The sequence below is a fragment of the Zootoca vivipara genome, chromosome 9 (genome assembly GCF_965207765.1).
Source record: "Zootoca vivipara chromosome 9, rZooViv2.hap1.1, whole genome shotgun sequence".
In the NCBI taxonomy this organism is placed as follows: Eukaryota; Metazoa; Chordata; class Lepidosauria; order Squamata; family Lacertidae; genus Zootoca; species Zootoca vivipara.
This window is the reverse complement of record NC_142592.1, coordinates 32,264,433-32,289,218: the sequence shown is the minus strand read 5'-3', so window position 1 is coordinate 32,289,218 and position 24,786 is coordinate 32,264,433. Positions and strand designations below refer to the sequence as shown.

The window sequence follows — 24,786 nt, the reverse complement described above, 5'->3', positions numbered from 1 at the left end:
GGCCCTCCGAGGACAACCAAACCTTGTCCCCCACCCTGATGACCTCCCCTTGTCGCCTGTGGCGATCTGCCCCCTTCTTGTACGCTTCCTTGGCCCTCTCCAAGTGTTCTCTGAGCTGCTGGTGCACCGTCTCCAGTTCCTCTGCCCAATCCTCAGCCTGTGGGCCCTCCTCCTCCTCCTCCCCCTCCCTCTCTGGGAAAGATCTGAGGTCGCGCCCGTAATTGGCCTTAAAGGGCGACACCCCTGTGGAGACGTGCACTGCATTGTTGTAGGCAAATTCTGCCAGTGGCAGGCGATCCACCCAGTCCGTTTGCCGCTGGCTGACGTAGCATCTCAGGTACTGCTGCAGAATGGCGTTGACCCTCTCCGCCTGTCCATTGGTCTGCGGGTGTCTAGCCGTCGACAAGCTGACCTCCACCTGCAGGAGGTTCATGAGCCGCCGCCAGAACCTGGAAACAAATTGGCGGCCACGATCCGAAATAACCCTTAAAGGTAATCCATGCAGTCTGAATACGTGATCAACAAACAGTTTGGCTGTCTCTTCTGCAGAGACCGCCCTGGCACACGGTATAAAGTGGCACATTTTGGACATGAGGTCCACCACCACCAACACTGCGGTCTTGCCCCTGGAAGAAGGCAGGTCTGTGATGAAGTCCATGGACACCACTTCCCACGGCCTGTGTGGTGTGGCTAAGGGCTCCAGCAATCCTGCTGGCGCTGCTCTGACCACCTTTGCCCTCTGGCAGGTGTCACAGCCCCGTACATAGTCTCGAACATCTTCCCTCACCCCTGGCCACCAGAAGTGTCTCATGACTAGGTGAGCGGTTTTGTCCCTTCCAAAATGACCCGCCGTTGGGTTGTCGTGCATCTGCTTGAGGACCGTACGTCTAAGCTGGGTGGTGGGCAGGTACAGTGCACCCTTGTAGAAAAGCAGCCCCCTGCGTTCTGCAAAGTCCTTTGCCTGCTCCCTCCCCCCTCTCAGTTCTCTGAAGATGCGGTTGGCAAATTCATCCGCTGCCGTCAGTGCTGTGAGTTCTGCCTCGCTCACCACTGCTGCTCCGCAGGACCATGCTGACGGGGGGAAAATGTGCCTGGGTGCTGGTGGCGCCTCCTCCTCCATGTACTCTGGCTTGCGGGAGAGGGCATCCGCCCTGACATTCTGCTCCCCCGGGATGTAGTGGATGGAGAAGTTAAAGTTCGAGAAGAACTCTGCCCACCGTATCTGCCGCTGGTTGAGCACCCTGGCCGTTCTCCAGAACTCCAGGTTCTTGTGGTCCGTGCACACCTGGATGGGGTGCTTGGCGCCCACCAGGAAGTGTCTCCAGTGCCGGAACGCAGCGTGGATCGCAAGGAGTTCCCTGTCAAACACTGTGTAGTTTCTCTCTGGCTGGGTCAGCTTCCTGGAGAAGAAGGCACAGGGTCTCCACTCCCTGTTGGCGTCCAGTTGCAGCAAAATTGCGCCCACAGCTTTTTCCGAAGCATCTGTCTCAATGCGTAGGGGCGCATCCTGCACCACGTGGAACAGGTTCTGGTCTGAGGCGAACACCCTCTTGAGGCTTTCGAACGCTGCCTGCGCCTCCGGTGTCCACCTGAACTTCTGCTTGCCTCTCAGGCAGTCCGTGATGGGAGCCGTAACGCGGGAGAAGTTCTTGATGAACTTCCTGTAGAAGTTGGCGAAGCCCAGTAAGCGTTGGGCGTCTTTGCGCGTCCTGGGGCTGTGCCAGTCCAGGATGGCCTGCACCTTGTCCTTGTCCATCGCCAGCCCCTTGTCTGACAGCTTGTAGCCCAGGAAGTCCACCTCTTTGGTGTGAAACTTGCACTTCTCCAGCTTCACATACAGGTGGTTGTCCTTCAGGCGTTGCAACACCTCCCTGACATCCTTCACATGCTGCACAGGGTCATCGGAGTAGATAAGGATGTCATCCAGGAATACCAGGCATTTCCTGAAGAGTAGGGACCCCAGGACGTGGTGCATGAAGGCCTGGAAGCATGCTGAGCCCCCTTGCAACCCGAAGGGCATCACCAGATATTCAAAAGAGCCCAGAGGCGTGAACATCGTGGTTTTCCATTCATCGCCTTCCCGGATCCTGATCAAGTTGTACGCCCCCCTCAGGTCTAGCTTGGTGAAAATCTTGCCCCTGCGTGCCGCTGTCAGGAGATCGTCCACTCTGGGCATGGGGAAAGCCACTGGCTCTGTCACCGAATTCAGCCGTCTAAAATCCACCACAAGACGGCGCTGTTGCGTGTCTTTCTTGTCCACCCAGAAGACCGGGCTGCCCCCAGCTGCCTTGCTTTCTCTGATGAACCCCCGCTTGAGGTTTTTGTCGATGAAAGCGCGCAGATCCTCCAGTTCCTGATCTGACATGGCGTACAGCTTGGCTGGGGGTATCGTTGCCCCTGGCACCAGGTTGATCTGGCAGTCAAAAGGCCTGTGTGGGGGTAGGTGGTCGGACTCCGCTTCGCTGAAGACCTCCTGCAGGTCCCAGTACGGCTTGGGTATCGCCTCACCCCCTTTGACGTGCATGGTGGCCACCGTGGCTATCGGAGGCCCCTCCCCTGGTTGGTGCTGCATGCAATGCTCCAGACAAAAGTCCGACCCAAACGTGATGCATCTCTGGTGCCAACTTATGGAGGGGTCGTGGCGCGCCAGCCAGCTCATGCCCAAGACGATGGGGGGGTCTGAGATGGTGGTGACGTTGAATGCCAGTGTCTCTGAGTGCCTTCCCACTGTCATCCTCATGGGGGGGGGGTTTGATGAGTGATGGCCCCTCCCAGCAGCTCTCTGCCGTCAATGGTTGCCACGTGCAGAGGAAAATCCAGCTGCAGAAGCTGGATCTGGTGCGCTTCTGCAAAGTCCCTCGAGAAGAAGTTCGCTGAGGCACCACTGTCAATTAAGGCAAGGACGGTCAGGGGATAGCCATTTGGGAGCGTTAGCGTGACTTCTAGAACCACTCCTGCTCTGGGAGGGGTGGGCTGGCTCTGCTCCTCTCTGTGCGGGTGGGTGGGCTGGGGCTGTTCTCTGCTGACTGTGCCTGGCTGCCGCCCCTTGTCTCCTGCAGCCAGGCTTTCCCGTTTCCCTGCTGTGGTGCTGCGTCAGTGGGGGAAGGCACCACCGTTCCCGCCTTTCCTTGCCACTCCCTGCGATGTGGGCAGTCTCTGACGAGATGCTGGGGGGAGTTGCAGAGAAAGCAGTTCCCTCCCCTTCCCTCCTTGCGTCTTGGCGCCGCTGGGGTTTGAAAAGCCCGCGCGCGCGCGCGCTATCAATCTGCATGGGTTCCTGGTCCTGGCTGGCTCCAGGCGTGGCTTGGAAGGGCTGTTGGGGGAGTGGCTTCTCCTGCGACCGTGGGAACCAAGCCCGCTTTGCGCGCGTTGCTTGCTTGTCGTTCCACCGGGATTCCTGTCTCACCCCCACCGCCAGAGCCGCTTTGCTCAGCTGATCCATACTACTGGGCTTTGGACCTCTCGAGAGCTCATCCTTCACCTCCTCACTCAAACCCAAGTAGAACGCTGCTTGCATTGGAGCTGATTCCAGTTCCCACCCCAGTCTGTGCACCAGCATGGTGAATTTCGCCCAATATGCGCGGACTGTCATATTTCCTTGGCGCAAATTATGCAGTTCCTCCTTAGTCTGGTCCATATGACTATCTGACGAATACATCGTTTTCAAACCTTCTAGAAAGAGTTTGACATTTTTCATGCAAGGATTCTTTGTTGCGATTAACGGTCTTAGCCACTCCCTGGCTGCCCCGGTCAGGTGCTCCACAATAAACGCTACCCTGTGCTCATCGTCAGGGAAGTCATCATGGTGCAGCTCAAGAGCATACACAATCTCAGTCTCAAAGCCATGATATTCCCTCGGGTCTCCATTGAACTTGCTTACTAGGGTCCCGGCTCTCCTTCCTGGCAGCACTTGGACTGGGGGTGCCCCTCCCGCCTTGTTTTTCTCTGCATCCAGTTTGTTTTGGAGGTCTACCGCCACCGCCCTTAATTGCTGCTCTCTTTCCTGGAGCGCTCTCACCTGTTCCGCAAGTTGTACCCGGTCGTCCTGGAGTTTCTTGGTTTCTTCTTTAGCTGCCCTTAATTCCCCCTGCGCCTCCAACGTCAGCTGCTGCAGGTCCTGTTGGGCTTTCTCCGCGATCTGCCGCCATTTCTCCGCCTCTGATGCACTCATCCCGGCAACTCCAAAGTAGCCCAAAAAAAGATTCGGAGGTTGCTGTCACAGTGGCTGGATCAGGCTACTTCAGAGTAACGACGCTACGCAGCTCTGCATTTTATTCTTTTATTGGTGCTGCGTATTTACAGTGAGGAATTCATTGCTATTTACACAGAGTGATGTTGTCAGTCGCTTTCAGAACCTCCGAATGACTTTTGGCGCGTCTTTCCCCAACACAAAAGCTTTGGAAGCCCCATCCTCTTTCCCCTCCTCTTCCTGCGTAATTCTGGAGTTGGGGGGATGGGTCTCCCCTCCTTCTTGGCCCCTTCCTGTTCCACCTGGGACCCTGGCTCCGCTACCTTGCCTGAGCCTCGGACCCGACTTCCTGCTTCCCCGCTGGAATCGGAGCTTCCTCTGCTTTCCCCTGTGCTCGGGGCTGGGCTTGAACTCAGGAGGGGAGGGACTTCGCGATATCCCCTGTCCCTCACAGATTCACTAAAATATTTTTCCCCCTCCCCTCCCCTCTTAACTAGTGTTCAAGACAGAGGAAAGCTTCGAGCTTAATTGCTATGGAAAACACAACTTGAGGAAAGCAATTACAAAACATTTGCAGTGCCCAATTAGGCTATCTTGGGGCTCTTGTTTTTTGCAGATTAGACTGAAAAATTAGTTTCAAGTTACAGATTCAACTCAGAGGAAGGCTGGACAAAGCTGGAATGTAAATTACCTTTATCAGAGGGCAAGAGATACCTTATTTTTAGAGTGGTTTAAGATGCTAGGCACAGCAACAAGCACAGACAGCTACACGGGAGCTGGTGCAGTTTAAAGAGCACTTGGAGGTTATAGATGCCAATTTACAAAAAGTGGCAGTTTTCACCTAATTTCATCCGTCTTTAAAGGTCAAATAGAGCCCAGAGGGTATGTATTTACAATCACTGCACTTCCTGTTTCAGCCCAACACCAGTCACTTCCCCCACTTTTCACTTCATTCCTATCTGCTGTAGAGCAAAACCTTATTTATTAGTTTGGATGTAATGGGAAACTGTGGTTTAAAGTTAACTAGAAGCGCTGAACCCAGTGCGTGAGTGGAAAAGGAGTGTACATGCCCCACATTCATTCTTGGCTTAATGCACCAAGCCTGGTATTGTTTCAGCCTCATAATTATTGGCTCTACTGCCAATAAAGGGCAAGAAAACATCGCACTTTTTCAACCTTCATCTACAAAACCAGTCAACTCTCTCCCCCCCCCCAAACTAACTGAGCAATTCTCAGGCAAGTGAAATTGATCTTAAAGTTACCTCAGCCTGCAACCGTGTAATACTTACCTGGTAGTAAGTCCCAGTGAACTTAATGGGACTTGTGTCTGAGCAAATATGAATAGGAGTACACTATCAATTACATGTGAAGAGCAGGTTAATCCCTAGATAATTTTGGTCAAACCATAATTCTAGTTATGAAAATATTGCAGCTTTCCTAATCTTACGGTTGCACATGTTCCATTCAGTTGTTTTCCTGGCTAGAGGCAGCTACTGCCTTTCATGCTTTATATGGATTCAAAGCCTACATTTCCCACAGCAATCTTTTTTTTTAATGCTGAACATTAAAGATAATGTGCTTAGCATTCCTTTCAAATATCAGCCTCTGCAGAAGACTGCCTTCCTGGTACCCTGTTTCTCATATTTTAAGACATACCCATAAAATAAGCCATAGCAGGATTTTTAAGCATTCAAGGAATATAAGCCATACCCCGAAAATAAGACATAGTGATAGGCGCAGCAGCAATGCCGGCCGCGGCAGGAGGAGGAGGAAAAAAATAAGACATCCCTTGAAAATAAGCCATAGTGTGTTTTTTTGAGGAAAAAATAAATATAAGACATGTCTTATAATATGAGAAACACGGTATAAGTGGAAAGCAGGCAACTTTAAATTAAAAACAGCTAGACACTTGCGGAGCTCAATGGGCGTTTGCTTTCATTAAAAAAAAATGTTCCTGGGGTTCACTGGCTAGACTAGCTAGGAACATCTTTACACACTATAAAACACACAAGTGCTATTTAATGTACAGAGATCAAAAACCAATATCTGAAATGGGGACATCTGTTCACTGCTCATATTCTCAAACAGGGTATTACAGAGTACATGGTAGTTTTGATGAGGACAATTGCCCTCTGATGCCATGGCCTCCTGTGTATGTTTCTGCTGGCACTCCTGATGCATGTACAAAGAACAATATCCAATTTCACACAAGGCAGCTTTCATTTCCTCTCATCCCCTTGTACCCTCTTCTCTGGAGGGGCCCCCCAGCCAAGGAAGAAGTCTGCAGGAAGATGTGGGGATGGTCTCTATTCCACTAGGGATGGATGTCAATGGATATCACCCAGAGTTCCCACAATCACAAAGTATCCAGTACAACATCAGAAACAACTCTGGGCACATATCCCTATTATTATTATTATTATTATTATTATACCACGCCTTCCCTGGCAGAACTCAAGGCAGCTTACAGATAAAAACAAGAGCAACTAAAAATGTAGGAAAAGATATTAAAATACAATTCAGCATTGATAAAAATAGAATTAAAACTATATACATATATAAAATCCGTTTAAAATCACCAATAGAAGCAGCACAGCAGCAGCCCTTTAATTAAAAGCAGTCAATTATATGCAGAGGCTGCCCTAGCTTTGCCATAAATAGCAAAATCTACGCTCATCAAGAAGCATTTCCACATACTAAGGTGTCTGTGAACTTTTGGGCTAGGCTGATAAAACAGTCGCTTTTCCAGTTTCACAAGCAGACCCAACTTGCCCAGAAGGTGAGGTCATGAACAAGATAAGATTTGTGTTTGCAGAAGTGGCCTCAGGCTTCTGGATTCATCTCCTCCTCCAATTCAGCCCATAAGTGACTCCCTTGGGCTTCTGTGCCTATAGAACTACTGACCCACATGTGGCAGCCCATTTGGATTGGTTCATTCAAGGTGACTTCCAAGCAGAAAATGGAAGCAACACCCATCCATGCTACAGTCTGTTATGCCTGCTAGCAATGATGAATATAGGTTATTGCTGCATTAGGGAATTATTGGGGCATGGTGTAATTCCAAAACTGGACAGCAGCAGGTTGAGAACAGGGAAAAAGCTGTTTTGATGAGGGCTTGTCTGAAGTGCGTTCTGACAAATGGAGATGGTGCTACAGAACAAAAAAAGGTTAAAGTGGCCAAGGAAGCCAGATCAATAATGGGTTTGGTCCTCAGCTGTGAAATACAGCAGCCTCCCAGCTTTAAATATCATCTTGGTGTTGCACCCTGTGAGGAATCATGTGCTTCTTAGAGCTGGTAAGCCAATACTGTATCATAATGTTATATATGTAATTGTTTATTATTATTATTATTATTATTATTATTATTATTATTATTATTATTATTATTATTATATCTACCCATCTGACTGAGCGGCTTCCAGCAAATGAAAACACAGTAAAACATCAAACATTAAACACATTCCTATACAGGGCAGCCTTCAGATGTCTTCTACAAGTCAGGTGGTTGTTTATTTCATTGCCATTTGATGGGAGGGCATTCTACAGGAATAATAATAATAAAAATAACTTTACCATTGTATCCAGGCACCAGTTTTCCTGTCTGTCCTGAGGGAGGAGTTAGCGAGTTTCCTAAGCCAACGCAGGAAGCTGTTATTGGAGATCCTGTTTCTGTAAAACAAGAAGAGGAACTTATGATAAGATCGGTAGTTAATGACTTAATATTAATTGATCAACCAAGCTTTTTAAAGGCCCACATTATAAGCAAATGTTCTTAGATGCAAAGTAATGATAGTTGTCATTATTACAAACAAAATGAGCTCAAACAGAATATATCACATAGTTGATAGCTAACCTCCACTTTGGCATTGAGCAGATACCAAAATCTATCTGATCAACAATGTGTGGCTGTGTAGAAATTGAGTTGCTTTTGTCCATTGAGCTTAGATGCATAGAAAACAGCGTGTTTGATATATTACTATAAGCAGCCCTTAGATGGCAAGTCAACTTTAAGGATTCTCATAAAAACTGGAGCTATTGCCCTAAAGGATCTCAAGGAGACTCATCTGGCCAGTCCTGTGAAATTACATCTTAAGCAGACATCAGTTCAGGAAAGCACATGAATCATGCTACCAATTTTACTTGGCTTCAAAGAGACAACTAAAGAACAAGCAATGGATCACTGACATGCCCATCTGCTTTGGTGGCAGTGCCAGAATTATTAATAGCTTACGTGACTCCTGTTAAGATCAGTTTCTCAGGGCTCCTGCAACAAGGAGTTCTTGGTGGTGCGGGGCAGGGGAGAGAATAGTATGCAAGGATTTACTGTAAATTAAATCTCTAAAGCTACTAGGGAATTGAAATTGCTACCCGAAGCAAAGTTTCAACACAGGTTTTAAGTTTATGAAGTGCAAACTGAACACTGATAAGTATCTGTGACACTCAATGACTAGTTTCCAAAGGGCGTCAAATTGTCAATAAGTTGGGGTTTTGGAAATCTGTTACTTTGCCATTTGTATATCGATCTAAATGCTTATTTGGGGTTTTGCAGTGAAATTTAGGGGAGAGGTATTTGGAAGGTGGTAAGTTTCTCCATTATCACATAGCATCATTAAAGAAGTTCAGAACTTTCACCCAACTGTACTCATTTACTTGCAAACTTCCAGTTATTAGGCCATACCCACTGCCCATTCTTGAAGATGCCTCCGTGTTCATGCCTCAACACACCACAGGAAGAAGTAAAGAACCTTGAATATGAACCAAGGACAAATTGGAAATTAAAAAAAAAAACCCAAATCCTTCCTTTAGGCAATCTACACTAGAGGCCAGTTCAGAAGGCAGCTGTGCTGCATGAAAAGCTGCCCAAGGGGTCAGAATCTCAAACAAGAGAGATAAGAGCAGCAGAAGCTGCTAATGCCACAGCTTGAAGAGTCTTAAGTGGGGAAGGGCAGAAGACGTAAGCCAGGGACAAGGCCTTAAAAAGACACTTGAAAATGATTAAAGAAGGATGAATGAATGGCAAGGAGAAATGGAAAGGGGAAGAGAGAGAGGGCAGTAGTAAGAAGAGATGAAAAGGAAGTGAAACCCAAAGGGGAGGGGAATGGAACATAGACAAGAATAAAGAAACAGGAAGGTGGGAGGAAGGCAAAAGGTGGTGACATGGAGCTTTAATGAGAGAGTTAAGGAACAAGAAGAATGATGAAAACAGAAAACTGCAACATACACTAAAGTCCTGTGATACAACCCATAAGCTTCCAAGACATTGGTAGGAGCCAAGGGAAAGCTCAGACACTTGTCTCAATGTGATCTGAGCAACAGAAGTTTCCAGTGGGATTCCTTTAAGCCTTTAAGGCCAGGCATCCCCAAACTCTGCCCTCCAGCTGTTTTGGGACTACAGTTCCCATCATCCCTGACCACTGGTCCTGTTAGCTAGGGATGATGGGAGTTGTGGTCCCAAAACAGCTGGAGGGCCAAGTTGGGGAGTGCCTGATTTAGGCAAACATATGGCAGTCAAGCATACATTTGTAATACATATATAAAAAGGTTACACTGAGTGACTAAATTTACCAATTCACATAGCTGAACCTTCTGGTTTATAAAGCAACTCCTAAAATTGCTGTAATTCTACCCATCAGCGCTAACATGATGTTGATGGTTGGGGATGTTTGGGGTTAGAATGAAGCATAATCCCCTCTCTGCCAGCCTTTGCTTTGGAGACAGTGGCAGCTCTTTTGCTTTAATCTCCTTGTTCCAGGTTAGGAAAGCTGTGCCGAACATTAATATAGCTCACATGCACATTAAGACAGTACATGTGAATAGGTCTCAGCAGTCATCAGTTTTACTCCAATTTCAGGGAGGGGAAAAATAGCACCTTTTGTCCTAATGGACATTGTTATTGCCTCAAGCTCCTCTAGTTTTAAAGCAACTTGTTTAATTACCTAGGGTGCATTTAGTCATTTATATATAGATTCCTTATCATGAGGTTACAAATCCATTGGCATAAATCTGTAGGTGCATCTCTTTCACGACTATGTTGTATGTTTATAACAACATGGAAGTAATGAGAACTTTGTAATGAGAAATCGCTGCCATAATCAGAAACACAGTCCATCCTCTTACTCAAAGCAGGATTAAAACACACACTAAATTCATTTCAAGATTTGTCATTAAAAAAAAAACCCTCAAGCTGTTAGCTGGCCCCCAGTGAACATCAATAAAGCAGTACTGTAATTTTAGTTAAGTAAGATGTTTGACAAATATCAACTTTGTCATTGAAGCAGAAAGCAGGTTTGGCTAACAGATGATGGAAGGATCATGTGTGGCCTGAAAAAGACACCATTATTCCATTCCAAGGGATTAGAATGGATGAAATCATCCTTAATGAACTTAGCAGTCTCAATCAAATTATGCTACAACTTCACTGGTGGCATAGGAAAAGGTAATTTTCTCATTGCTCTCCCCACCGCCTCATTTTAGGACCGGAATAGGCCTGCTGGATTAGACCAAAGGCCCATATAGTCCACTACCCTGTTCAGATAATGGCCTGTCAGTTGCCTATGGGATGTCTGCAGCACAACATAAGCATAAGCACAACATAAGGTGGATCCTCTTAACACAGGCATCCCCAAACTGCGGCCCTCCAGATGTTTTGGCCTACAACTCCCATGATCCCTAGCTAACAGGAACAGTGGTCAGGGATTATGGGAACTGTAGTCCAAAACATCTGGAGGGCCAGAGTTTTGGGATGCCTGTCTTAACAGAAGGGCCTTGTTGTGCTCGACTCTGGAACATTATTCCCCAACCAGCCTGGGGGCGGGGCTGGCCCCGCCCTCAGCCGGTGGAGCCATAATATTCCAATGGCATTAGCCAATGGCTACATGGCAAATTTGGGGTTGGGGGGTTATATTTACGGCAGCATGACGTGGGGAGTCATCTTGCTTCGTGCTATTTTCCTATAGCCGAGGGACAACATAGTCATAATGGCTAGTGGCCAATGTAGTTGTTTTGACAGGGTGTTTTGTTTTGGAGAAAGGAGCCAAGCATGTCTAGGTCCTCCTCTGTGAAATGGGTATTTTGTAGTGCCCGCAGCCATTTCGACAGCCCGCTGCTCTAGCCTACTTGGTTTCTTGCTTGCAAAATCAGCCTTGATAAAAGCCTGCCAAGTAAAGAACTATTAGTAACTTTGTTATCACTATTGAAAAATCACTTTGTGGACTCAAGTTAATTCTGTTACACATACAAGCTGTCAGAAATGTGGAGAGCTAACAGCAAGAAATAATAATTTATTTGTACCCTGCCCATCTAGATGGGTTTCCCCAGCCACTCTGGGCGGCTTCCAACAAAGATTAAAAATACATTAAAAACTTCCCTAAACAGGGCTGTCTTCTAAATATCAGGTAGTTGTTTATTTCTTTGACATCTGATGGGAGGAAGTTCCACAGGGCAGGCGCCATTACCGAAAAGGCCCTCTGCCTGGTTCCCTGTAGCTTTGCTTCTCGTAGTGAGGGAACCGCCAGAAGGCCCTCGGTGCTGGACCTCAGTGTCCGGGCAGAACGATGGGGGTGGAGACGCTCCTTCAGGTATACTGGGTTGAGGCCATTTAGGGCTTTAAAGGTCAACACCAACACTTTGAATTGTGCTCGAAAACATACTGAGAACCAATGTAGATCTTTCAGGACCGGTGTTATATGGTCTTGGTGGCTGCCCCCAGTCACCAGTCTAGCTGCCGCATTCTGGATTAGTTGTAGTTTCCGGGTCACCTTCAAAGGTAGCCCCACGCATTGCAGTAGTCCAAGAAAATCACTACAACAACTGCAAAGCCATGATTCTGTAAGCAACGGCAATAAATTATTATGGAAAGTTATATTTTTAAAGGCTATATACACAGGAAATCTCGGAGGATTCCTCACGAGCCAATAATCAAAAGATCCTGAATATTAATGAAGGTTACATGTACCAAGAGAGACTAAATTAGTGTGCTGCCTATCCATTCACTAAAACAACATACTTCTCCAATGTCATTTTGTTTCACTTCCTTTCAAAAACAAATTCCATTCTCTAGATAGTAAGGATATCCAAACATAGCTACTCTATAGCTGAATATTCTTCAGCTATCTGTACAAAATGTTCTATTTTTAGTATTCAGCATACCTGAGGGTACCAGTGCTATGGCTCTCTGATCCACTTCTACAGCACCCGTGAAAAATCAATAGGAGGCTAACTCATGCAAGAAAGAATTCTACTCTAAGGGTACTGCATGGCAGATATGATTTTTATAGCAAGTACCATAAATTTAAGTGCTAATTTTAGTGGGCTCATAAGCTCCTGAAACTAGTTTTCTACGGATCAGTTAAAACAGGAGAGCATTTCAGCGGCAGACCTTTTTGTTCCTGCATGGTTCCTTGTGGGTTTATTCATTTTACGGGGGAATATACTTCCAACCCTGCATGAAGACTTGCTGTACCGATACAGAAATGCTTTGGGATGGGGTTGGTGACCACTGCAACACTGATGTATGTACAGGTGTTATTACTAGATATCGGAGGCATAGTGTGTGGGGGGAGGTGGGCTGTCACGCCAGGCAGAGTTTTAGGGGGGGCACATTCCTCACAACACCCTGCCAGCCCACACCCTGTTGCCACCCTCATGCTGCCCTCAAGCGTGATTACAGCATATGCACAATTTTGTTGAACGCTCATGGAATTAAATGTTTTATACTGTTACCCACTGTACATATTGAGAAAAATCATGGAATCATAGAATAATAGAGTTGGAAGAGACCACAAGGGCCATCCAGTCCAACCCCCTGCCAAGCAGGAAACACCACCAAAGCATTCTTGACATATGGCTGTCAAGCCTCCGCTTAAAGACCTCCAAAGAAGGAGACTCCACCACACTCCTTGGCAGCAAATTGCACTGTCGAACAGCTCTTACTGTCAGGAAGTTCTTCCTAATGTTTAGGTGGAATCTTCTTTCTTGTAGCTTGAATCCAAAACGACCTCAATGAAATCCTGAGGGAAGGTAAACTATAGTTCCAATCCAGCTACCGGTAGTTTGCTTAAATCGCTCTGGTTAGTTGAAATAAGCAGGACTTAACTTAGGCTGGGTTTTCTGGCCCCCGTTTCTGTCGCTCACTTTATGGAGCCTGCAGAACAACCAGCAAATCAAAAGATCACTAGAAGAGCAAGCTAGTCACCATGCAGAAACATTCGTCCTTCTGAAGGATAACTCCCTACTGTATAAGTAAGGTTTTTCAAACATAGAGACGGTCATCTGTGTTGGGAAAATGCAGTTTTATGCTGTAATATATGAAAGGCCAATTCTTCTGTCACATGTAGCATACATTACTGGCAGTTTATATGCACACCAACTGCTCAAAACCATGCTCAAAAACACTGCACACCGTAAAAAACTGCTCAAAAACACTGCACACCATATATTCAGATCATCTCCAGTACAAAGATGCAAGTGTATCTCTGCATACGGATGACATTATTTATAAAGAGGTCCTGATTGTGCAGCATTTTCCAGCAGAGGGGCCATATGCATGCTCCTTACAGCCAAAAGGTCCAGGTGTTTGCCTGGGAGTCAGGGAGTCTCGCAGAAGCAGCCTGGATGCAGTTGAAGCCTATGAAGCAAAAGCAAGAGGATGTTCCAGCAGCATTAGAGGTCTGGAGGCAGCATCCTTCTGCCTCACTGTGTAAAGCAATAGAACATACGTCAACTGGACGACTGGATCTGTCCCCTCTTGATTGGTCCTTTGCGGTATCCTTCCACATCAGGCAATCTGTGGAATCTGCTAATTAAGTTGAGCAAACCTTATATCCAGAGGAAAAATGGGGAGTGGGAGGAAGCAACAGGGAATTTTTTCTCCATTCCTATCCCTACTTTCTGCCTTGAAATGTGGAAGCCCTCCACAGATGATCAAGCTGTATATCCATTTGCTTTTTAATCCAAAAAGTCTGAAACTTTTTTAAATCCTGTTCTTCTTTCTGGGTCAACCAGGCCCCCTTCTTTCATAGCATGCATGACACTGCCCCGCAGAAGATGTAAGGAAGAGGCAAGCAGTCAGACAACTATTACATTGTAGGCAAGGAAAGGCAGAAGAACTACAGCATTCTCCTCTGACTAAGGGAGAAAGAATCGCCTCAGAAATCTCTCCCATTATTTACTTCCAGTATGTATCATGCATTGCATAATACACTTTTTTCCCCATGCACATGATTACAATATGTGTTTCCCAGTTTTAATTCAATCAAAGTACCTTATTAGCTTTCTCCGTTGCAAATGTTTATAATGCTACACAGTGGACATTAGATGCAAATTGCTGTTACAAAAAGTAATTGCATATCTCATTTACAATTTAATCGTGTCCAGAAAACATTGTTTCTACTTTAGTCAGACTAATACCATAAAGATGAAAAAGACTGATTAGGCTGCTAACTATTTTAGTTGGGTAAAAATTACCTACAGCAGGGATTAGTGTTTTATAAACTGCTTCTTGCCCTCTCTGCAACAAAGGCTCCGCTGTGGCTGCCTTAAAGCTTGCAAAGGATTATTCTTTCTATAAAAGAGATTCATGGAGCTTAACTCTCAGTTCCCTATTCTCAAATCATCAGTAAAACCATCTACTTTACCCTAATGAGGACTCCAGTCTCTGAACTAGAAAAAAAAAAAGTGTTGCCAGGCAACACAAATGACATCAGCAGCCTGTAACATTTTCAGAGGAAATGTATAAAACTAGAGGCTGTCACAGCTTCTCTCGCTTATGGAAATAAGATTTTAAAAGCGACCCCTCCAACCCAATTCTTCGAGTGGATCTTAAAATAACTTTTGAGATCAGAATCATGTCTGAACGTGTGATTTAGCTATTCCTTTCCCTACAATCAGAGTAATGACATAATGGACAGGAAGAGGGGCAGAGGCAAGAGGAAGCGATTGAGCTAAAACAGTTAAGAAGAACTGAAGAGATTCCCGATACATGCTTAACTTACATGCAGCATCAGCGACAAGTGAGGTGGAATGGATACATTCTCAATTATAATGAATAAGACTTGTAGAGTGTGGAGGGAAGGATCTTCAGAGGAATGGGGAAGGCAGGCTAACGCTGAAACTCTACAACTGGAGGCAGGAGGGGGGAATAATATTTGTACTTTGGACAACTGGCTTAGGTGGCACTAGGGATGGAGGAGAAATTTAATACAGTTTGTATTTAAAGGTAAACCTACTGATTTCACGTTTTCCAAAAATAATTCCCAAACTGAAGCTCCGCCATCCATCAAAGCACAGCCATCCACTTTTCTGAATTTTGTAATGCAGTTCTTCACTCGGGTAACATTTACAAAAATGCATATACTAAGGCAAAGTGTTCATGAATGCATTATTGAAAGGAACATACAAAAATGTGTACAGTTTCTGTATTAGGCCTCATTCCTCTTTTCTTCTTAGTTTTAAGCTGCTAAATTAGATCATTGTTTTATATAAACCTATATGGATTTTTGTTGTTGTTGTTGTTGTTTGTATTAATTTATTTACTGATGATACTGCTTCATATATATTTGTTTCACTTAATTGTTCACCTGATCTGTTGTGAGCCACTTGGGGCACAACTTTGTGGGAAAGCAGCATACAGACGAACAGATGGTGATGCTAGCTACCCTTGCTATAGAGTCTGTGCCAGGCATAGGCAACCTTGGTTCTCCAGATGTTTTGGAACTACAACTCCCATGATCCCTAGCTAACAGGGCCAGTGGTCAGGGATCATGGGAGTTGTAGTTCCAAAACATCTGGAGGGCCAAGGTTGCCTAAACCTGGTCTATGCAATACAGAAGAAAGAAAAGCACATGTCTGGTAGGAACACAGGTAGCTTTTTCATACCAAGTCAGCCCAATGGTCCATCAGCTCCCCAGTATTTTAGACTAGGGATTTTTGCAGGGCAAATATGTCTGGAGATATTATTATGTATAGCCCATCGGTTCAGACAAAACATAGTAGGGAATTACAGCCAATATATATTATGCTAGCTGAATTGAAGGCAAAATTATCACAGATACTACTACTAAACCATTTTCTAACAGTTTTTTCCCTTTACAATTCTGGCACCACTTTCATCAAAAGTAACTGGGGTGGGACCAATTCTTCTTTTCACTGAATTTATGGCTCTAAAGTTACACTGCTCCTGTGTGCAGACCACTTGGGAGAAATGGATTCTGTTTGCTTGCTTGCTTGCTTGCTTGCTTGCTTGCTTGCTTGCTTGCTTGCTTCCAGCCAATATATCATCATCAGAAGGAGGAGGAGGAGGAAGAAGATTCCACCTAAACATTAGGAAGAACTTCCTGACAGTAAGAGCTGTTCGACAGTGGTATTTGCTGCCAAGAAGTGTGGTGGTGTCTCCTTCTTTGGAGGTCTTTAAGCAGAGGCTTGACAACCATATGTCAAGAATGCTTTGATGGTGTTTCCTGCTTGGCAGGGGGTTGGACTGGATGGCCCTTGTGGTCTCTTCCAACTCTATGATTCTATAATTCTAGGAAGCATTCCTGGCACCTACTTTTATGTTTTCTTGTCACCGAGTGAATATATTTTTATTTCCCCAAGCTTTAATCATCTGAAGAGGCATTATCAGGAATGCTGACAGTTTTTCTTGTGCGTTCTTTTCCTTTGTGTATTGAAGGATGAGAGACAGAGGAATATACAGAGCCCAGTCAGTGTAGCAGTAACAAGACTTTGAACCAACAGCAGGTGGGAGAGAATTTAAAGCACCAGGAAGCAATGGGAATGTGAGGTCTATCTACTGGGGTAACATATTTGCTAAACATTTTAGGATTCTTAATCCGGATCCAGATTTCACCTGCAGGCAGACCAGTTCCGGCAAGTGAATGGGAATACCCACCTATCTATCACCTGGTTTCACCATGAAGTCAGGTGAAGTATCTTCATTTCCCTGTGTGGTTTTGATTTCAAATCAGGTGGGAAAAGAAAGTGGGATTTGCAGCACCAACTAATTGGTGGCTGCTTCAAATCCTGCTTTCTTTGCATGCAGGGGCAACAGAAGCAATACAGTAAGCCCTGCAAGTTCCAATCAGTTGGTTAGTGCTTCCAGCAAGCCCCATTTGGGGCTGCATTCACTTTATTACTAAGTAGAATGATGCATGTCTTTTTTCCAGTAGAAGAATAGTAAGATAATTCCCAGTTCCAAAATAAACCAAATAATTCAGTTTTGTGAGAACAGAAACTTGAAAAATAGTAAGAGGGGGCCCAAATGAAATTAGGAAGAGAATAAGTTGAATCACAGCCATGGGAGTCCATGGCCAAATGAGGAATGAATCCCAACTATTCCCAGCTGTAATGAGAAATTCACAGAAGAGCGAGAAGCTCCACATATCAGTTGGCTTGAAAACAAAAACTTTATTCAGAAAAGTGGCTATAAATGCACAGAACTCACCAGTTTGCCACCAGTGATCCAAAACCGGAACCTTGAAGATTTTCTTGCACCATTCTAACGTATCCACATCACAGCGTTCACCAGCTACAAAGAGTGTTCGGAACCTGTTTCAAATAAAGATTATTTTCAGCATTCCTCCGCAATATAAAAAAGAGAAGCACGCTAAGGTAAGTGTTGTGTGCGTGCTTTGAAGAATAAGCTATGGAGTTTCCCTGTTGGTGAAGCTGATTTAACAGACGGCTGTAGGTGAAGGAAGGGAGCTCTGAGGTGACTAGCATGCGCTGCAGTTGGCAGAAATTGCAGCGACACTTCTTAGCTGAGAAAAATCTGTCGTAAAGTGGGCTCTCTTCCAAGGGCACGACTGAGACAGGGCATTTTTCTGCTTGAAGTGAAACAGCAACTTAGCAACCTCCTCCCCAAGAGCACAGAATCAAGACTGGCCAAGTTAATTTGGTGACGGAAGCAGAAAATCCCCCCCAACTCCTCTCTGTGAGAGTAAAAACACAGTTAAAAAAATAAAAATGAATAACTAACCATTTGCTACCCTTTCATGACACTCAGTATCAGCTGCCTGAGTTGACTGCCCTACTCTTCCTAATGGTAGAGCCAGCCCTACCCAGGGATTCATTTCAGTACCAAATTCATTGTAAAAGGAGGGTCTCCCCAATGCAGGCTCTCAATTCTCCCTGCTATGAGAGAGGCAGAGAAAGCAGCATACAATAGGAGGTTCCCACAAACTCTTCACGGTAGAATCCTGGGAACTAAGCAGTAAATAAATAGGACCATAGACAGATATATGAGAAGTGACAATGGCATGCGTCTTGCAAATGGCAAAAGGCACTTGCAAATTATAAGGAGGGAGACACGTGAGAATCCTGTCCATAAAATGGCAGAATAAAACAGAGAATATGTTATGTCAGCAACTGAACAGCTACAGATGAATTATTCAGAGGAGCTCCCATAAATATTTATTTTTCGTTTGTAGGACAATGCATACTAGGTTTAATGTGATAAAAGGCATGTTCAAACCTATGCAAGCAGATCTCTTCTATCCTTACTACAGCATTTTGGCCTCTTCAGCACTTTATTTGTAAGACAGGGCCACCCCATTGGCACTTTGGAAGCTATGCAAGATCCTACCTCCACTCCGGTAAACAGATGCTGAGGAATCATTACTATTTAAGCAGCAAAAAGCACAGTCATAAATAACATAGCCAGAATTCCTAGCATAACTTCTTCAGATTGTAGTATCTGTAATAACTAAATTCCACAACAAACATTCATAACTAAAAACAGCCGGCCTGTGATGCCTTAAACCAGGTGGGGAAACTATGGCCCTCCAGATGTTACTGGACTAAAGATCCCATGATCCCTGACTGTTGGCCATGCTGGCTGGGGCTGAGGGGAGCTGGAGTCCAACATCTGGAGGGCTAGCAACTCCCCATCCTTGCCTTAAAGGGTAACAAAATTTCTGGTATGAGGGCTAGTAGTTTGGGGTAAGTGTAATATTGGTGAGTATCTAAATAATGTATGCTAACAAGGATTTATTTAGCCAAGGTTTTATTGTTTGGAAATTGCAGCTAAATCATTTTTTTTCCCTCAGACTTTAATTGTCTGATGACTGCAGGGTTTCTCATCTGAACATTTTTTGTAAAAAACAGATGGCGAGTCGTCATATGCAGCCCTATCCAGTGTGTGTTTATATGGGGGAGGGGAGAAAAAAAAGGATTTCAGTGTAAAATAATGGGATATTTCTATTTTTAAGAACAAGCCTGAGACATATTCCATTCTGAACCTACCTCTGGGGCTGCCAAACTACCAATTTTGATCATTTGTCACTGCAAAAGCTCAAAAGGTCAAAACAGATTACGCTCTGATGGCTGGTTACATCTTTCTCTTTCTTATAACAAATATTTTATGGTATTATTATATTGGAAAGTCTTTGCTTTATCTCCAAACTAGAATTTGAAGCCTACTTCATGTCATGATTTCCAATTCTGCTTTGTCAGCAAACCACGGTTTGTGCAAATCATAGTTCGGCCTATTAATATGTCACAGCACATGATGGGTTGCTCAAACTAGTAAGGGAGAAAAGGAGGAAACTGGTGCATTCTGAGGGAGGAAGGAGGGAGAATGCAAGCTTGAAACACTGCAATGATGGTTTGACCATTTGTACTGTATGTACTTATGGCCATGGTATATATGTACACACAAAACCTATTTGTTATAGCATCTTTACAGCTGGCTGAACTCGTGATATACTGTACACTTGGGGCTTATTTCCGATAGTGAGTAAAAACAAGCTTCTGGCTTAATCTAAACTCACCTTGTCAGGCTGTGCTGTTTCCCCAAGTTAGCCTCGGGGTCCTGTTGACGGATTGCTCTAATTGCAGTCGGTGCAGTAAACAAGGCAACGACTCCATGCTCTGCAAGCACACGGAAAAACGCTCCAGCGTCTGGAGTTCCCACAGGCTTCCCCTATGAAGAGATTTGGGAGGTGTTTTTAAAGTTGTCGTTGGGTAAACGTGTTCCATGAGTCTTCTGCGATTTAAGTCTTGAATGTAACAGTAGTTATCAACTTGTCAGCAGTGTATTCAAGCAACTGTTAAACTGCCTTTATACAACTAGAAGGAAAGCATCCATTTGCTGCTCCATTAAGGGCTCAGTTCCATCTCATGGTGCACTCAGAAAAGCACTACATTCAGATACAAAATGTGTCTAAGATTTCAATTTCTTGGCTGTGTCAGCACCAGTGTTTTCTTATTTATTCACTTACATTTCTATTCTCCAAGACACTCAGGGGGGGGGGGGTGTAATAGCTGCAACACCATCAACACCATTTTATCCTCACAAGGAGTTGTCTCTGAATTGTTCTGGTATGTGAGAAGTAAAACTAACCCTCCCCTGGCTATCTATACGCAGTTTTTCGAAAACAAAGGAAAGCAACAAGGGATTAATATGGGATTAAACAGCCTGACACACCGGGTTTTGCTGTCTTACAGGAGCAGATCCTTAACAAGCTGCGACTTCCTGCATCTCTGAACTCTGCTAGGAGGCTAACAAACATAATTAGCTAGATGCAACATTGACTTTGTGGTCTGAACATACAGGAAAGCACCTGCTCAGACCACTGGACTTTGTAGAAAGCTCTGAAAGATTAGAGGGGTTGATTCCCAACCCTCATCCTTACACAGTAAAACAGCACATATGGGATGAAGAGCTTCCACCCCAAATTCCTTCCAGATATCTAGAAATAAAGAAGCTATTTTGTTTTGACAAGTCTCCTGTTGTAAAGATGGAGGGAAGGATGTGCAACTGGACAGAATGTGCACTTGAAAGAACAACTGCTACAGGCAAGCAGCTTCCGGTTCACTACACTGCTGAATATTGGAGCTTAATGTGGGAGGGGAAAGACAATCAGGGGAAAAGATCGCTGAGCACCCATCCCAAAGCTTGCATCAAGCCTGGCTTAAAGATCAAGAGCACAGTATTTCACAAATATGGATGTGAAGTCCAACGTAGCCGCCTTAGCTAAGCCAGGAATGTATGTTCAAAAACAAGTCAATGCACTGACAGTAGATATTTCATGCGTGTTGCATGTGTGGGTTTTTTAAAGTAAACAGCAGGAGCAAATGCCCCAGCTGAGACTGCAACCCTGTAATGGATATGGGTGTTGGTGGTGGTTTTAACTGTTAGCCACCTGCTGTGGTCAAAATCCTGATAGCCCACATGCGTCCACTATTGGGCAAAGCTCCTATACGGGTCAAAGAGTTAAAGCCTCCTACCACTCAAGACTTGATTCCTGGTTGGCTCTCAGTATGTACAGTTTAAACAAACCTCAGTTTCCCAGATTTGAATGCAATGGGAAACTGTGGTTTTAGTTATAACCAGAAGCAAAGATTTCCATTCTCCTCCTCCAGCACACAGAAGAGGAAAGGTCCTCAGGCTCACTGACTGACATAGTGGGAGGCTATGGCTTTCCACTGCTTTCTGATCCAGGACAGCAGGTGACTTTCCAAGTTCTGCCTCCTTTGGATGTGCAGAGCTTCCCTGGCCATTTAAGAACCAGCTCAGTCCACACACAAGGCTGCAGAAGAACAGTCATGTCAAACCCATGCTAAACTTACATAACAGTAAAACATGCATTGGTGTTCTGTTGTTGTTGTTTTTTCCAGAATTCTCCAAGAGCTTATTTAGCCTATAAAAAGTAATTAAATAACAGACATTAGAATAAGCAGTCACCTCGTATAAAACCGTTGTGTTCCCGTGCAAGAGAGGTCCGTAACAGATATAAGAATGGCCAACCACCCAGCCTAAATCAGATGCTGCCCACCAAACCTAAAAGAAAGAAAGATTTTATTTAAGTTTAAGCACGGTTTTTCATAAGCATGAACTAGGTGAGGCTGTCCCTGAGGTTGGTCCAAAAGCTGCTGCAGCTTGACACCTAATAGCATCGTAATATTGCTCCCATCTGACACCGTCCTGGAAAGACTCACACTGCCTATCAATTAGCTACCAGGTGAAGTGGGATGCGCTGGCACTGGTGTTCAAAGCCCTATACATCTCAAATATTGTCTCACACTTTATATACCCATCTGGTCACCGCACCACAGAAAAGGCCTTCTATAGATACAATGTAGGATTCAGGCCTTTAGTGTGGTGGCACCTACCCTTCTGCTACACATCAGACATGATCTCCGTTATCTTTTTGGCACCTCCTAAATGCCTTCCTGTCCCAACAAGCCTTTTAAGTGGAGATTTTAAATTCCAGTCTGAATCTCTGCAGTGCACTTGAAATTGTTTTTAAACATGCCTTTTAAAAATAATAATCATTGTTAAATCACTTTGGGATATTTCACAGGAAACAATTTATAAAATGAAAAATAAATCAATAGAAGTTACCTCTTTAGATTTAAGGCCGTAAACAGCTGACATGGTCCAGTTTAACATAACGGCATAGCCACCTGTTGGTCGAACAACACCCTAAGTGAGAAGCAATGTGAAATTAAGATCGTTTGTAAATAAATTATGCCCTGAAACTTCATCCCACAAGGAAAGTTACAGTTTCCATAATTTAACTTTCTGAAGCAATTAGCAACTCTCCCCCTAGCTCCTAGGAGCCCTTCAGAATAGCAGAAATAGCCTTTACTTTTAGACTTTATCTCTGCAACTAGGAGGTGTGGAATGCTGTTCTTTTGAAATAAAAGTGACTGTTCTTTGCAATTTTGTTTTTGTCCTATATATTGTGCTAAAACCAGACAGATGCGCTGCAGTAACCTAAGGCTCCTGACCCTAATGCACTTATAAAGAACATTACAAGATTTATGTTGAACCTCGGGTAACTGAATAAAAACTAGTAGCTTTCGGTCCAAATTCTACAGAGAACATACATGCCCAGATACTGATGTTTTCAGTTCTGCTTGAACCCTTCCAGATCTCACATGAGAGAAAAGCAGAGGCTGGAAAATCCATGCATCTGGCTTGTCATGGTCTCCACTTGGGATTTATTAGAGAGAGGGAAACACACCACTTGCCTTTCCATAGAACATTGTCCCTAGTTTTCCTGGTTTTGTGTTACGGTACTTAACTGGATATGGCTTTGGATGGTACAGGGAGCACGATTAGCCAGATACATAGCAGAGTTTCTTGCACATCTAAGTTGGCAATGCTTCATTCATGGGATACGGGCAAATTTATTTTCTCAGTAGACTAAGGTCTTCCCTCAGAGGTAGGCACAGAGGAAAGGGACCTTTTTGTCTAAGGCATCTCGCTCATGGTCCTCTTCCCAGCAAGGTTTTCCTGGCACTTATGCTCAGGTCTTTTCATTTTTTTATTTTAAAGGTGCCAGGCAAAAGCATCCACCTGCTCCCCAGGTTTTTAGTCTCTGATGTATTTTTTCCATCCGCTGTGTTTACTTTCAGGAATGCCTTCCACTGTTTATGGTGTTCCTATTAGTTACTGTAAACCTTAGTGGGGAATTCTGAATCAAAGGGCAGTATAGAAATGCCTTAAATTAAATAAATAAAACTGTCTGCCCCCCCCCCAAGATCCCTACATGAGATGGTGAGAAGCCTCGCCAGCCGCTTGTGCGAGTCATTTGCAAATACAGCTAAGGCTTAAGGTGGGGGACTCTCCTCAGCCTGAGCACCACATTCCTATCTGGGGAGAATCCCAAGGGCCAGACAGGAAGGCCAGGAGGGCCACACTAGGCTCCTGGGCCTGAAGTTCCTCACACCTAACCTCAGGCGATTCTCCATCTCTCCTCATGGACCATTTGCTAGCAATCCCTTTCTTCATCTACTAGTCTATTCAAGTTAGCTATATGTTGCTGTAAACATTCCTCTTGCTTCTTGTTTATGTGTGAGACTCTATCTTTTGATGTTGCTTCTTCCCATATGCTATTCCATATATTTCATGTGGTTTATTTCATCTGCTTCATCAATTTCATCCATATGCCACCACGACACAGGAGCTTAGTTCTTTGATCTTATCCTGATCCAGCAGAACATAGGACCAAAAAAAAAAACCAAAAAAAACTGTGTAGCGTCATCTGGGGAGAAGAGAATCAAGAGAATCTGAAGATCAGAGACACAGTGCAGCTACCTAGGATCTTCAAGGTGAACCGCTGCAAGGTGCAGTGGCAGGCTGGGAATACTTTGGTTGGGAAGTGGCTCAAAAATTCACTGACAACACCGCTTCAGACATTAAAAGTGATGTTAGAGGAATGAAATACGATTAAAGTCAGCTCCAACAACGCTAATCTTTATGAGTGCTAAGCTGTGGGAAAACATTTTCAGCCTTTTAATTAAATTCTGCCTCATGTGGAATAGAGCATAATTTGGTCACAGATACTGAAAGGCAGGGCCTACCTTGGGGGTGCCAGTTGTTCCTGATGTATACAGAATATAAAGTGGATGGTCCGAAAGGACAGGGACACAGTCACATGGCTTTGCTTTCGCCATTTCTTCATGCCAGTCCAGGTCACGCCCTGGTTTAAGAGCAACATCTCCCTGCGTGTCAAGAGACAGAGCACTGCAACCATTTAAACTGGATTTAACAACAAGAAGAAGAAAGGTTCAGAAATAATTAGCTGTTCCTTGTGGAGCACCAAATATTTCTCTACCACTTGACTTTGAGCAGCTGTAGTGAAACTTACAAA

General features: G+C 44.7%; 1 protein-coding gene across 2 annotated transcripts in view; it reads right to left on the bottom strand.

Moving 5' to 3' along the window:
• The window catches only part of ACSS3 (acyl-CoA synthetase short chain family member 3), a 66,682-nt gene that overhangs the window by 21,389 nt on the left and 20,507 nt on the right, over nt 1–24,786 (bottom strand). For both annotated transcript variants that reach the window (XM_088651750.1, XM_035128600.3), the window contains exons 5-10: nt 24,497–24,637; nt 22,530–22,610; nt 21,870–21,965; nt 19,954–20,105; nt 17,628–17,731; nt 7,763–7,858 (exon numbers count right to left, since the gene is read on the bottom strand). In XM_088651750.1, the coding sequence (XP_088507876.1) occupies nt 7,763–7,858; nt 17,628–17,731; nt 19,954–20,105; nt 21,870–21,965; nt 22,530–22,610; nt 24,497–24,637 (670 nt within the window). The remainder of the gene's footprint in view (nt 1–7,762; nt 7,859–17,627; nt 17,732–19,953; nt 20,106–21,869; nt 21,966–22,529; nt 22,611–24,496; nt 24,638–24,786) is intronic.